At 39.2% G+C, this 15,962-nt stretch overlaps 1 protein-coding gene across 1 annotated transcript in view; it reads right to left on the reverse strand.

The window, feature by feature from the left end:
- The window catches only part of LOC135256028 (mucin-5AC-like), a 181,088-nt gene that overhangs the window by 111,928 nt on the left and 53,198 nt on the right, over positions 1-15,962 (reverse strand). Inside the window, exons 29-48 of the mRNA XM_064337900.1 lie at positions 14,890-14,990; positions 14,451-14,532; positions 14,175-14,329; positions 13,715-13,836; positions 13,082-13,143; positions 12,808-12,908; positions 12,369-12,450; positions 12,093-12,247; positions 11,633-11,754; positions 11,017-11,078; positions 10,742-10,842; positions 10,367-10,447; positions 8,190-8,265; positions 7,913-8,070; positions 7,490-7,611; positions 6,948-7,009; positions 6,680-6,780; positions 6,185-6,320; positions 5,908-6,065; positions 5,485-5,606 (exon numbers count right to left, since the gene is read on the reverse strand). Of these exons, the coding sequence (XP_064193970.1) occupies positions 5,485-5,606; positions 5,908-6,065; positions 6,185-6,320; positions 6,680-6,780; positions 6,948-7,009; positions 7,490-7,611; positions 7,913-8,070; positions 8,190-8,265; positions 10,367-10,447; positions 10,742-10,842; positions 11,017-11,078; positions 11,633-11,754; positions 12,093-12,247; positions 12,369-12,450; positions 12,808-12,908; positions 13,082-13,143; positions 13,715-13,836; positions 14,175-14,329; positions 14,451-14,532; positions 14,890-14,990 (2,161 nt within the window). The remainder of the gene's footprint in view (positions 1-5,484; positions 5,607-5,907; positions 6,066-6,184; positions 6,321-6,679; positions 6,781-6,947; positions 7,010-7,489; positions 7,612-7,912; positions 8,071-8,189; positions 8,266-10,366; positions 10,448-10,741; positions 10,843-11,016; positions 11,079-11,632; positions 11,755-12,092; positions 12,248-12,368; positions 12,451-12,807; positions 12,909-13,081; positions 13,144-13,714; positions 13,837-14,174; positions 14,330-14,450; positions 14,533-14,889; positions 14,991-15,962) is intronic.

The raw sequence follows: 15,962 nt of genomic DNA on the forward strand, positions 1-15,962 counted from the left end.
CCGTGTGTATGCAGGTTTTCATTCCAACCAATTAATGCTGCCTTAATTGAGTCCAATTACTCATTCAGCCATATGCGTTTAACTGCATTGAAGCACAGAATATAAGAAAATTTTTATTTAGACAATGCGGGTCACCATAGACGTCGGGTCACCATTGTGCACAAACCTGCATCCCTAATTCAGCAAATAATTTAACTAATTATATAATCAAGATCTGAGGCTGGAATGAAAACCTGCATACACACGGCCCTCCATGGCAATGAGTTTGACACCACTGATGTAAGTTATGGCAGGTGTCCCATCCACCAAGTTATGGCTTGGCAGGGCATGCCCCATATCTACGAATCATCGACAGTTTGGCACATTCCAGTGCTTCCATACAGAAATAACCACAATGACCACAGACACTCAGCTCTTAAGAACATTACCCTCTGACCTCATGTGAATACACAGAATTCACATACAACATCACACATATACACAGTAAAGCCCCAGACTTTAATAAATAAAGTACACTACTACTACTTACATTGTTGGTTTTTATTACATAAAAAAATTGAAATGGATTAAATTATTGGGAGTTATTACACTATTGGTAGTTTATTACATTATTAGTTGCTACAGGGCTATAAAAAGCTAAGATATTGTTAGAGGGTGAATTATTTCCACATGATTTTAAAAACTCTCAAGGGGTCAGAGCTGTTTTGGCGGCACGAGGGGAACCTACACAATATTAGGCAGGTGGTTTTAATGTTGTGGCTGATCGGTGTATATAGTGTGATCCTTAAGTATTTGGACTGACATGGATTAGAAATGAAGAAATGAATATGGGATAGAGTGGGAAATAAGGTGAAAAATATTAACTAAAAAAATTTGAAAGTGAAGTATTAATTTATATGGGGTGTATGAAAATAATTGATTATTCAAAGTGAATGGTCAAGTTTGGAGGGCAGAACAAAACCTAATGGTTGAGCACACTGTCTGCTTAACCATTTATAATTTAAGTAAGAATGAATGTTTAAAATATTAACAGTTGTGCATAAGAATTGATTCTTTAATACGATATGAAAAATAAGCGAATGTTATGTATTGTGGGCGGGTAGTATAAGCGGTAGTAAAACGTGTGAAAATATGCCATGCTTTTACCTAGGGCATGAGAATTTTATCGATTGCGCAAGGATTGAGAATTTCACGCAGCTACGCAGGATAGACTGTGCCCTAAAGAATAGGTTCATTGTCTAATGACTTCACAGGAAGGGTGATTTTGGGACATAAAACTAGCCTACATTTGTTCCTTGGCACAACTAGACCAAGGAACTAATATAGGTTAATGCCTAATACTGTCTAATTGACAGCGATGTTCCAATCAAAAAACGCTGTAGAATTTGAATTCTGATCTTGCATTGCAAGTCTAATTCGCAAATCCAATTAATAAAACTGCGCAGAGCAGACTTCTAATAAGCTACGGTGCATGTAACGTTTTGGATATGTTGAAACAAATGTCATCAAATAGGCCTATTTCAGTTAACCGCCCGATGCACTGTTTGGAATTGACTTCATAAAAGTTATATTAAATATATAATGGCCTACTAGTACGCATGCAAACTAGCTCCAAAATGTTTGAATTCGTTTACAAAGACAGCACCGTTACTACAGTGAAATTTGTTTAATTCTCTTTTGTGTTAATTACACATTTTCAATTAATACAAAGCATCCCGTTTCCACCTTTCTAAGAAACATGCCAAGTTTGATCTTTCGAGTACTGGAGGAAAAACTCACCCCCTCTGCTTTTCGGAGGTCATATCTCTTTGATCCGAAGCAGATCCCTGCGTTTTCCTTTGAAAGTAAAATATCCTTGGTACAGAGTAATTGCGCTTTGTAATAAGCAACTCCTTCTGTGGGAATTGGCGGCCTGGTGATTGATCCCTTGGGCAAGTTATAAAAGGCGTGACTGCCATTTAGGGCGTGTAAAAAAGTATATTTATTAATTTTGTTGCCGCCGCTTTCCCTGACCTGCAGTAAGGGGCGTATTAACAGAACACGGTGAACAAACATTGCGAATATTAGACATTACAACGAAGGAGAACCTTTCTTAATCGTGACTGTTCATTAAGATGTGGGGCTTGAACCCGACATCCTCCCTTCAACCATCCGATTGCCATCCAAATGTAACGTGGGCAATGAATGTTCCCCAGTGCTATATTACTGCCCTCTAATATTTGTGTCATTTGTGTTGAACGTGAAGTCCCCGTTGATATCAAAATAATGATATTTCTGCCGCGATTTTCTCTGTCTGGTAAGAAATAACACGTTGTTGTTATTGTGGTGGCAGCTATCCATATTACAAGTTCTAGGTTGGCAGTGCATGATTTATTTGACTACGCCTTCTTGAGCGCTCCAAGCTATTTCCCACTTTTTAAGGTAAATCTCTAAGTAATATCGCGTATTAAACGTATATTTAGATTTTTTAGTAGGCTAGTCTGGTAAAATTGTCGTTATCAAATTTCAAGACTTGCGTCTTTTTAGAAAAATACATTACTACATCATTATTTTGGGCTGCGTTAGTGTCCTCCATGTATGGGACAAATACAATCTTTCTTGATTTGGCTCTGTACTCCACAGTTTTAGATTTGTAATCAAACAGTTAACATGATTCTCTGCTCTTGTCAAAGGGTATTTTTTTATACATTTTGGTTTCACCATGCAGAAATTAGCCTCAGCACTTTGTTCTCCCTGTGTACGCTTTGTTTTCCTCCCAAAGACATACAGGTTAGATTAATCTGAGGTTCTAAATTGCCCCTAGCTAGGAGTGTGTGTGACTGAATGGGGTATGAGTCCTGCAATGGACTGGCAAACTGTCAGGATGTATTCCTGCCTCTCGCCCCCAATGCATGCTGGGATAGGCTCCAGGATCTCCTGTGACCCTGATCAGGATAAGCAGGTATAAATACAGGATGGATTAAATGTACAGATGTTAGTTTGCATTCCTTTTCTTAGTGATAGTGAAAAATGTCTTCCTGTGAGATTCCCCTCATCTGGACCTGGCATATAAATTCAGGTGATCTATTGAATGTTCCCAGAATATTGTGTCATGCTAATGACCACACAAAACTATGGAAGCAAGGTTGTAAACAAATTAAGGAAGCTGATTTTATTATTGAGAACACACAATGCAGCAATGTCTCTTCTTCAAAGGCAGTTACTAAGAAAGGAGTACAGATAATTTTATTATTTTGAAAAATGTGTGCAGTTTACTGGCTACGTACTATTTCTTCAAATAACCTTCAATAACTTAAAACTTAATCTAGTATCTGAATTTTGTTTTAGAATACTTATCATAAACAATATTATATATTCCAGTATGTACAATTAGTCAGGAATAGCTTTGTATTGAGTACATCTTCATTTCAAATACAGTTGCATAGATGTCCACAGTAAAACAAAAATATGGATTTCAATCATTTTCAATTGTAAATTTTAAATCAAAGTCAAATGATAATTGATTAAACAAGTTGCATTAATAATGCCTGGACATGAAATACATATGCAATACATAGTTCACTATAATAAAATAGAGATGATGCTTGATAGAAAGATAAATATGTGCAGATTTACATTTGAATACATGGGTATAATATAAGAGAGCAGTTTATTTTATAGATATAAGTAAATAAAGACAAATATTACACCAACCAGCCATGCATATGTCTTAGAACATTATAATAAAACATGAATCATAATAAAACTTTGTTTTCAGATTCCAGCTGAATGTCAAAGCTCCACCCTCTCACATGGGATGTGTGACATATTGCTGTATGTGGTAGGCCTGCCTCTTGCGCCAACGTCTCTTAATGGCCGCACAGCAACCACACAGTAGGCACTGCAACACAGAGGCAGAGAAAGTCAGAGAGAGAGAGACTACACTGCAACATAGAGTGAAGGTCAGTGTTAGAGAGTGAGAGAGAGAGAGAGAGAGAGAGAATACACTGCAACACAGAGTGAAAGTCAGAGCAAGAGAGAGAGCACTACCTAAATTAGAGCTGGAATACACTGCAAATACAGGGGTGTAGCTCACTGAGATGGAAGAAGGTCGGAGGCAACACATTCAGTACCCAAACACACACACACACACTCACCCACACACAGAAACACACCAACACACACACACACACACACACACACTGCAGTACTTACACAAAGGAGGATCCAGAAGGGGAGGAGAATGATGACAATACCACAGGGGATGATGATGGCCAGGGCCCATCCAGGGAACCTGCCTGCAGTACTTGTGATCAGCAGGAGGACAGGGCTGCTTGTGGTGGTGGGAGCTGCAGTGGTGGCCAGACCTGAAAGTGCAAGCGCAATGAGTGATTAAAACTAGCAAGCAGGAATTGCACCCAGCTAAAAGCCAGCTCCAGCAGGTGAATTTCCAGAAAACGTACAAGTAATTACAACCATGTCATGCACTTCAGTGAAATCACAAACCTGCTAACAACATATATAATCTAGACAGAACACACATAGTAATGTTGACAGCTGTACATCTGTGAGTTGACAGTGATGACACATTGAGAAGGTCACTATATCAAAAAAGAATTTTATTGAACTTTAGCAAATCATGTTTCATGATGCAAGAACAGCATGATTTTTAGTATGAGTTGATGGGTGCCAGGGGAACTTACCACTAACTTCCAGTATCGCAGCCAGGAAGTCACTTGGTAGGTTGATGTCACCTTCCCGAAAGACATACTCCACACTGGCATTAATCACATTGAGCCCATTGCTGCAGGAAGACATAAAATGACAGAATTTAAAATGTTTGCCTTGTGCTTATCAAATTCACGTTCACTAGATTTTACCAAAATGATACATTTTCTACTTTTCTCAAAATATGTAAATATTGTAATGAACAAACCAGAAACCCAAGGTTTGTGACTTACGTATAATTTGCTTGTGGGAAGGTAAACTGTATTGCATTGGGGCTATTCAGCAATCCGTTAAGCTGGAGGTTGAAGCAGAAATAAACAAGTGAACAAAAATCAATATGTTAAAAGATCATCCCCACTGCCTTGTGAGGTAAATATAGTGCTGTGCTGAACAGGTGCCTGCAGGGTAAGTGGTACAGTATGTGCAGTTTCATCCTTGAGCCACAGAAAAACAATTTTTACAGTAGCTTATGAACACATAAAACATCTAATGAGGAGTCATCCGAGTCTGATTGCCTCAGATAAACCATGAAGGAATGAAGTTAAAAAAAATTAATAGCAGAACCTACAACCTGTAGGTTCATGATGGCAGTTACCCATCCATCTACAGGAGGATGGCAACTGATATAGTGCAAGTAGGAGTAGGAAGGCAGAAGACCGCAAGTTACAGTAGGACAGTAGTTTCAGTTATGTTGGGCCCTATAAAAAATGTTCTGATCTACAATTAAAGTTGTTTGTTCCCACATTACTGTGCTGCATGCTGACAGGCTAGGCTTACCAACTTGTTTGCGGAGTCCTGAATGAGTTTTTGCGTTTCGTTCCTGAGATCATATTTCTCTGGAAAGGTCACGTTGCTTATCTGATAGTTCAGTTTCAAAGCGAAGATATGATCTGATATTTCTGAGGGGGAAAAAAAGGAGGGAGATTTTTCAAATATAAATTTCATTTTGATTATGCATTGTCACGCTTAAAAGCATTTGAGTGTGTGTCACTTAAGTTCATACATTTTTTTCATGCAAAATTCTTAACAAATTTAAATATTGTTTTGACTGCGTCGCATTTTATAAAAAGAAAGTATGTTAATGAATAATATTCTTGTAACACAGAATGAAAAAGGGTCCTATAAAAGTAGAGAATTAAAAATTTTGTAAAGGTGACAAGGGACAATAGCAGAGACGGGGTGTGTGGACTTGTGACGTACTCTCATATTCGAGGTCCGCAATCCTCACAGGATTTTCCATCAGCCTTAATTCACGACCTTTCAAGAAAACGCTGACGCGGGAGAGAACCTGACTCTCAGTGGGGACGGGTTTGAGGGTGTGGAACACAAATCGAAGAATGATGAAAACTGTGCCACGGCTGCAGGAACAGAATAAAATTTAATTTGGATTAGTGGTGCATTAGATGACAGGTTAGCCAGAGAAGTTATTGCACTGGGAAGAGACCGACTCAAACCAAAAATAAAAATGGAAACATACACCATACGTATAGCTTCTGTGGTGGTTGGTGCTCCTGGAATGGGTGTAACGCTTTGAGTGGCTGGTTGAGAAATTGTTGGAGCAACAGCTGAAGTTGTTGTAGACATGACAGGGGAAGATGTAGTGGTGGCAAGACCTGTAAGTACAGAAACAATGACTCGAATTAAGCAGGAACTTCATCCAGCAAAATGTCAAATTTTCAGTTATGGTGTAAAACCAGCAGAAGAATTTCTAAAAAATTTTTAAAAAACACACAACAGTTTTTTCCACCAGAACATGAGCTTTGGTGAATTCACAATCTTGCAAACAACACATGTAATCTGAACAGTAAGTAAATCGTGATCTTGGAAGCTGTACATCTGTGAGTGGTCAGTTCTGGCACAATGAGAAGGTCACTATATCAAAAACAATTGTATTGAACTACAGCAAATCGTTTTATGATGCAAGAACAGCATGATTTTCAGTATGAGTTGATGGGTGCCAGAAGAAACTTACCACTAACTTCCAGTATCGCAGCCAGGAAGCTGCTTGGTTGGTTGATGTCACCTTCCCGAAAGACATACTCCACACTGGCATTAATCACATTGAGCCCATTGCTGCAGGAAGACATAAAATGGCAGAATTTAAAATGTTTGCCTCGTGGTTATCAAATTCACGTTCACTAGATTTTACCAAAATGATACATTTTCTACTTTTCTCAATAATGACATGTAAATATTGTAATGAACAAAGTTATACCAGAAACCCAAGGTTTGTGACTTACGTATAATTTCCTTCTGGGAAGGTGAAAGGTTTTTCATTAGGGCTATTCAGCAATCGGTTAAGCTGGAGGTTGAAGTAGAAGTAAACAAGTGAACAAAAATCAATAAATTAAAAGATCATTCCCACTGCCTTGTGAGGTAAATATAGTGCTGTGCTGAACAGGTGTTTGCAGGGTAAGTGGTACAGTATGTGCAGTTTCAACCTTGAGCCACAGAAAAACACAATTTTTACAGTAGCTTATGAACACATAATATATCTAATGAGGAGTCATCCGAGTCTGATTGCCTCAGATAAACCATGAAGGAATGAAGTTTTTTTTTTAAATAGCAGAACCTACAGCCTGTAGGTTCATGATGGCAGTTACCCACCCATCTATAGGAGGATGGCAACTGATATAGTGCAAGTAGGAGTAGGAAGGCAGAAGACAGCATGTTACAGTAGGACAGTTTCAGTTATGCTGGGCTCTATAAAGAATGTTCTGTTGTACAGTTAATGTGGTTTGTTCCCACATTACTGTGCTGCATGCTGACAGGCTAGGCTTACCAAGTCGTTTGCGGAGGCCTGAATGAGTTGTTGCGTTGTGTTCCTGAGACTAAATTTCTCTGGAAAGCTCATGTTGCTTATCTGATAGTGCAGTAGCAAAGCGTAGGCATGATCTGTTATTTCTGAGGGAAAAGGACAGGAGGGAGATTTTTCAAATATAAATTTCATTTTGATTATGCATTGTCACGCTTAAAAGCATTTGAGTGTGTGTCACTTAAGTTCATACATTTTTTTCATGCAAAATTCTCAACAAATTTAAATATTGTTTTGACTGAGTCGCATTTTATAAAAAGAAAGTATGTTAATGAATAATATTCTTGTAACACATAATGAAAAAGGGTCCTATAAAAGTAGAGAATTAAAAATTTTGTAAAGGTGACAAGGGACAATAGCAGAGACGGGGTGTGTGGACTTGTGACGTACTCTCATATTCGAGGTCCGCAATCCTCACGGGATTTTCCATCAGCCTTAATTCACTACTTCGCAGGAAAACGCTGACGCGGGAGAGAACCTGACTCTTAGTGGGGACGGGTTTGAGGGTGTAGAACATAAATCGAAAAATGATGAAAACTGTGCCACGGCTGCAGGAATAGAATAAAATTTAATTTGGATTAGTGGTGCATTAGATGACAGGTTAGACAGAGAAGTTATTGCACTGGGAAGAGACCGACTCAAACCAAAAATAAAAGTGGAAACATACACCATACGTATAGCTTCTGTGGTGGTTGGTGCTCCTGGAATGGGTGTAACTCTTTGAGTGGCTGGTTGAGAAATTGTTGGAGCAACAGCTGAAGTTGTTGTAGAAATGACAGGGGAAGATGTAGTGGTGGCAAGACCTGTAAGTACAGAAACAATGACTCAAATTAAGCGGGAACTTCATCCAGCAAAATGTCAAATTTTCAGTTATGGTGTAAAACCAGCAGAAGAATTTCTAAAAAAAAAAAAAAACACACACAACAGTTTTTTCCACCAGAACATGAGCTTTGGTGAATTCACAATCTTGCAAACAACACATGTAATCTGAACAGTAAGTAAATCGTGATCTTGGAAGCTGTACATCTGTGAGTGGTCAGTTCTGGCACAATGAGAAGGTCACTATATCAAAAACAATTTTATTGAACTACAGCAAATCGTTTTATGATGCAAGAACAGCATGATTTTCAGTATGAGTTGATGGGTGCCAGAAGAAACTTACCACTAACTTCCAGTATCGCAGCCAGGAAGCTGCTTGGTTGGTTGATGTCACCTTCCCGAAAGACATACTCCACACTGGCATTAATCACATTGAGCTCGTTGCTGCAGGAAGACATAAAATGACAGAATTTAAAATGTTTTCCTCGTGCTTATCAAATTCACGTTCACTAGATTTTACCAAAATGATACGTTTTCTACTTTTCTCAAAATATGTAAATATTGTAATGAACAAACCAGAAACCTAAGGTTTGTGACTTACGTATAATTTGCTTGTGGGAAGGTAAACTGTATTGCATTGGGGCTATTCAGCAATCCGTTAAGCTGGAGGTTGAAGCAGAAATAAACAAGTGAACAAAAATCAATATGTTAACAGATCATCCCCACTGCCTTGTGAGGTAAATATAGTGCTGTGCTGAACAGGTGTTTGCAGGGTAAGTGGTACAGTATGTGCAGTTTCAACCTTGAGCCACAGAAAAACACAATTTTTACAGTAGCTTATGAACACATAATATATCTAATGAGGAGTCATCCGAGTCTGATTGCCTCAGATAAACCATGAAGGAATGAAGTTTTTTTTTTTTAAATAGTAGAACCTACAGCCTGTAGGTTCATGATGGCAGTTACCCACCCATCTATAGGAGGATGGCAACTGATATAGTGCAAGTAGGAGTACGAAAGCAGAAGACAGCAAGTAACAGTAGGACAGTAGTTTCAGTTATGTTGGGCCCTATAAAGAATGTTCTGATCTACAATTAAAGTTGTTTGTTCCCACATTACTGTGCTGCATGCTGACAGGCTAGGCTTACCAAGTTGTTTGCGGAGACCTGAATGAGTTGTTGCGTTTCGTTCCTGAGATTATATTTCTCTGGAAAGGTCACGTTGCTTATCCGATAGCTCAGTTCCAAAGCGAAGGTATGATCTGATATTTCTGAGGGAAAAGGACAGAAGGGAGATTTTATTTATTTATTTATTTTTTTTAATTCTTTTTGGTTATGCATTGTCACACCCCAATAGATTTGAAATTGCCATTTCAGTTTTTCCATGCAAAATTCTAGATTTTATGGAGTGACATTTTATAAAAGGATAATGTGTTATTGAATAATATTACATAATAATACATTATGAAAAAGAGTCCTAGAAAAGTTGAGAAATAAAAATTTTGTAAAGGTGACAATGGACAGTAGCAGAAATGTGTGGAAGTGAGACGTACTTTCATACGTGAGATCCTGAATCCTCACTGGATTATCTAGCGCCCTTGATTGACGACTTCGCAGGAAAACGCTGACGCGGGAGAGAACCTGACTCTCAGTGGGGACGGGTTTGAGGGTGTGGAACACAAATCGGAGAAAGATGAAAACCGTTCCACGGCTGCAGGAACAGGGAAATTAAATTTGGATTAGTGGTGCATTAGATGACAGGTTAGACAGAGAAATTATTTCACTGGGAAGAGACCGTCTGTTAAACCAAAGATAAAAATGAAAACATACACCATACGTATAGCTTCTGTGGTGGTCACCGCTCCTCCGGATGTTGGTGCCTCTAGAATGGGTGTAACACTTTCAGTTGCTGGTTCAGAAATCATTGGAGCAACAGCTGAAGTTGTCGTAGAAGCTAGAAAATTTGCACCAGATGTTGGTGCCCCTAGAAGGCGTGTAACACTTTCAGTTGCTGGTTCAGAAATCATTGGAGCAACAGCTGAAGTTGTCGTAGAAACTGGAAAATTTGTTGTTGCAATGACAGGGGAAGCCGTAGTGATTGTCGGACCTTAAAGAACAGAAACAATGAGTCACTGAAATGAATCGAGCAGAAACTTTATCCAAAAAAAGGATGATTTTTCTAGTATGGTGTAGCACCAACAGGAAAATTTCTAAAAAACAAAAAAAATCTGAACAGGAAGTAGACAATCATCTGGGAAGCTGTACATCTGTGAGTGGTCAGTTCTGACAGGTCACTATATCAAACGCAATTTCATGAGTTGAACTACAGGAAATCATGTTTTAATATTGTAAGAACAGCAAGAATTTCAGCATGAGTTTATGGGTGCCAGGGGAAAATTACCACTAACTGCCAGTATCGCAGCCAGGAAGTTGCTTGGTTGGTTGATGTCACCTTCCTGATAGACATACTCCACATTGGCACGAATCTCATTGGGCAGGTGGCTGCAGAAAGATGTGAAAAGTCCAAATTTAGGAAGTTTGCACCGTGCTCATCAAATGCACTTTTGTAGATTTTACCACAAGGATGAATTTGCAACTTGTCGCCATGAAGATATTGTAAGTGAAATGAATATTTTCAGGCACAGTCATCCCAGATGTCCCAGGTTTGAAACTTACGTAAAGTTTGCTTGTGGGAAGGTGAAAGGACTTGCATTAGGTTTAATCAGCAATCCGTTCATCTGCAGGTTGAAAGAGAAATAAACAGGTGAGTCAAAATGATCAACAAATTAAACAATCGTGCTCACTGGTACATGAGCTTTGATTTCTTCATCATATGACAAAGAACCCTGATATTCAGCGTACTATTCGTTCATGTCATGATTAAAAAACCTTGAATTTAGCAGTAAAGATAGTTCTCTGCTGACCAGTTGTCTACAGTGTAACTGGCATGTGTACATTAATCCTTAAGCCACAGAATAACTCATACATTTAAGAGTAATTTATATCCACATGACATATCCAATGAAGAGTCCTCCAGGTAACCATTAAGGAATGATGTTAAAAAAAAAAACAGCAGAACCTACAGCAGGCATGACTGAATTTACCAAACCATCTACAGAAAGATGGCAGCAGAATAAACTTCAATTCGGAAGGCTGAGAGAACTATCATCAGACTGTTACAGCAGGACACTAGTTTAGTACTATCAGGGTCTTTACAGAGAATGCTCTGGTCTACAATTAAAGTCTGTTAATTGCTACTTTACTGTGCTGGATGCCGTCAGGCGAGGCTTACCAGCTTGTTGACCGAGTCCTGAATGCGTGCTTGCGTCTCCGTCCTGAGTTCTACATTCTCTGGAAAGCTCACGTCATTGATCTTGTAGGCCAGTCTCAAAGCGAAGGAATTGTCTGACAATCCTGAAAAAGAAATGATTGGAAGGATATTCTTCACAAACAAATTTGGGTTTTACTTTTTATTGTAACATGTCAAAGCATTCAGTTTGTACCATTGAGGTAAATGTTTTACATGCAAACACCATTATCTGTAACGATGTCTCTGTATGAAGAAATCTCAACTTCAATAAATAATCTATTGACAGAGTCACATTCTATAAAATGATAAAAAGATAATATGATATTAAATAATATTCTTGCTGCACTTTTTAAATAAGGTCCAATGAAAGTCCTGAAATAAAGATGTCTGAAAAATGCCAAGGGACAGTGGCAAAGACGGGGTGTGTGGATGTGTGACGTACGCTCATATGTGAGATTCTGCACCCTCACGGTATCATTCAGCCGGATTTCATCACCATTCAAGAAAGGACTGCCCTTTGCTAGAACGTCACTCTCACTGGGGACGGTGTTGTTGGTGTGGAACACAAGTCGGACAAAGATAAACACTGGACCCACACTGCAGAAATACATGGAGATGACATTAGGATTAGAAGTCCCTCAAACCACAGGTTGGACAGAGAAATGATTTCACAAGGAGAACCCCAACTCTACAACCAAACATAAAGATGGAAACCTACACTGTACGTGGAGCTGCTGTGGTGGTCACTGCTGGAGAATTCGTTGTGGCAATCACAGGGGAAGCTGTAGTGGTTGTAGGACCTTAAAGTACAGAACCAATGAGTCACTGAAATGAATCAAGCAGGAACTTTATCCAGCAAAAAGGCTGATTTTCAATTATGGTGTAGCACCAGCAGGAGAATTCTAAAAAGAAAACACACAGCTGTTCTTTCCACCAGAACATGAGCTTTGGTGAATTCACAGTCTTGCAAACAACACATATAATCTGAACAGGAAGTAGACAATCATCTGGGAAGCTGTACATCTGTGAGTGGTCAGTTCTGACAGGTCACTATATCAAACGCAATTTCATGAGTTGAACTACAGGACATCATGTTTTAATATTGTAAGAACAGCAAGAATTTCAGCATGAGTTTATGGGTGCCAGGGGAAACTTACCACTAACTGCCAGTATCGCAGCCAGGAAGTTGCTTGGTTGGTTGATGTCACCTTTCTGATAGAGGTACTCTACATTGGCATGAATCTCATTGGGCAGGTGGCTTCAGGAAAACGTGAAAAGACAGAATATAAGAAGTTTGCTCCATGCTTTTCAAATGCATTTTTTTTTTACATCTTACCACAAGGATAAATTCGCAACTTGTCACCATGAAGATACGTGAAATTAATATTTTATGCATAAAATCATACCAGAAGTCTCAGGCTTTTCACTTACGTAAATTTGGCTTGTGGGAACGTGAAGGGACTTGCATCAGGTTGAATCAGCAATCCATTCATCTACAGGTTGAAGGAGAATGAAACGGGTGAGTGAAAATGATCAATGAATTCAATAATCATGCTCACTGCTACGTGAGCATTGATTTATTGGTCAACTGACCAAAAACCCTGAAATTCAGTGTACTGTTCTTTCCTGGCATGATTCAGAAACCTTGAGTTTTGCTGTAAAGCGAGTCCTCAGTTAACCAGTTTTCTGCAGAGTAACTGGCATGTGCACTTTAATTCCTGAGCCACAGAATCACACATCAATTGTAGAGTAATCAAAATCCACATAACATATCCAATGAGGAGTCCTCTGAGCCAAATCCTCTCAGATAAACATTAAAGCATTCTATTTTTGGAAATAACAGCAGAACCTACAGCAGACACATGACTGAAGTTACTCAAACATCTACAAATAGATGGCAAGAGGTTACAGTACAATTCTGAAGTCTGAGAAAAGTATCATCAGATCGTTACAGCAGGATACTAGTTTAGTACAATCAGGGTCTCTATAGAGAATGTTCTGCTCTACGATTAAACTCTGTTTGTTTCTACTTCACTGTGCTTGATGCCGTCAGGCTAGGCTTACCAGCTTGTTGACCGCGTCCTGAATGCGCCCTTGCGTCTTCGTCCTGAGTTCCACATTCTCTGGAAAGCTCACGTCATTGATCTTGTAGGCCAGGCTCAAAGCGAAGGAATGATCTGTTAATCCTGAAAAAGAGACGATTGGAAGTAGATTCTTCAAAAATTACACTTGGTTTGGCTTTTTATTGTGACACGTCAAAGCATTTAGTTTCTATCACTGAGGTATATGTTTTATGTGCAAGCACCATTATCTGTAACAATGTCTCTGTGTGGAGAATTCTCAACTTCATTAAATATTTTTTTGACTGCGTCACATTCTATAAAACGATAAAAAGCTAATATGACGTTGAATAATATTCTTGCTGCCCTTTTTAAGTAAGGTCCAATGAAAGTAGTGAATTAAAGATGGCTGAAAAGTGGCGAGGAACACTTGCAAAGACGGAGTGTGTGGATGTGTTACGTACGCTCATATGTGAGATTCTGCACCCTCACGGTATCATTCAGCCGGATTTCATCACCATTCAAGAAAGGACTGCCCTTTGCTAGAACGTCACTCTCACTGGGGACGGTGTTGTTGGTGTGGAACACAAGTCGGACAAAGATAAACACTGGACCCACACTGCAGAAATACATGGAGATGACATTAGGATTAGAAGTCCCTCAAACCACAGGTTGGACAGAGAAATGATTTCACAAGGAGAACCCCAACTCTACAACCAAACATAAAGATGGAAACCTACACTGTACGTGGAGCTGCTGTGGTGGTCACTGCTGGAGAATTCGTTGTGGCAATCACAGGGGAAGCTGTAGTGGTTGTAGGACCTTAAAGTACAGAACCAATGAGTCACTGAAATGAATCAAGCAGGAACTTTATCCAGCAAAAAGGCTGATTTTCAATTATGGTGTAGCACCAGCAGGAGAATTCTAAAAAGAAAACACACAGCTGTTCTTTCCACCAGAACATGAGCTTTGGTGAATTCACAGTCTTGCAAACAACACATATAATCTGAACAGGAAGTAGACAATCATCTGGGAAGCTGTACATCTGTGAGTGGTCAGTTCTGACAGGTCACTATATCAAACGCAATTTCATGAGTTGAACTACAGGACATCATGTTTTAATATTGTAAGAACAGCAAGAATTTCAGCATGAGTTTATGGGTGCCAGGGGAAACTTACCACTAACTGCCAGTATCGCAGCCAGGAAGTTGCTTGGTTGGTTGATGTCACCTTTCTGATAGAGGTACTCTACATTGGCATGAATCTCATTGGGCAGGTGGCTTCAGGAAAACGTGAAAAGACAGAATATAAGAAGTTTGCTCCATGCTTTTCAAATGCATTTTTTTTTTACATCTTACCACAAGGATAAATTCGCAACTTGTCACCATGAAGATACGTGAAATTAATATTTTTATGCATAAAATCATACCAGAAGTCTCAGGCTTTTCACTTACGTAAATTTGGCTTGTGGGAACGTGAAGGGACTTGCATCAGGTTGAATCAGCAATCCATTCATCTACAGGTTGAAGGAGAATGAAACGGGTGAGTGAAAATGATCAATGAATTCAATAATCATGCTCACTGCTACGTGAGCATTGATTTATTGGTCAACTGACCAAAAACCCTGAAATTCAGTGTACTGTTCTTTCCTGGCATGATTCAGAAACCTTGAGTTTTGCTGTAAAGCGAGTCCTCAGTTAACCAGTTTTCTGCAGAGTAACTGGCATGTGCACTTTAATTCCTGAGCCACAGAATCACACATCAATTGTAGAGTAATCAAAATCCACATAACATATCCAATGAGGAGTCCTCTGAGCCAAATCCTCTCAGATAAACATTAAAGCATTCTATTTTTGGAAATAACAGCAGAACCTACAGCAGACACATGACTGAAGTTACTCAAACATCTACAAATAGATGGCAAGAGGTTACAGTACAATTCTGAAGTCTGAGAAAAGTATCATCAGATCGTTACAGCAGGATACTAGTTTAGTACAATCAGGGTCTCTATAGAGAATGTTCTGCTCTACGATTAAACTCTGTTTGTTTCTACTTCACTGTGCTTGATGCCGTCAGGCTAGGCTTACCAGCTTGTTGACCGCGTCCTGAATGCGCCCTTGCGTCTTCGTCCTGAGTTCCACATTCTCTGGAAAGCTCACGTCATTGATCTTGTAGGCCAGGCTCAAAGCGAAGGAATGATCTGTTAATCCTGAAAAAGAGACGATTGGAAGTAGATTCTTCAAAAATTACAC

This window comes from Anguilla rostrata, chromosome 5 (assembly GCF_018555375.3).
Source record: "Anguilla rostrata isolate EN2019 chromosome 5, ASM1855537v3, whole genome shotgun sequence".
Classification (NCBI taxonomy): domain Eukaryota; kingdom Metazoa; phylum Chordata; class Actinopteri; order Anguilliformes; family Anguillidae; genus Anguilla; species Anguilla rostrata.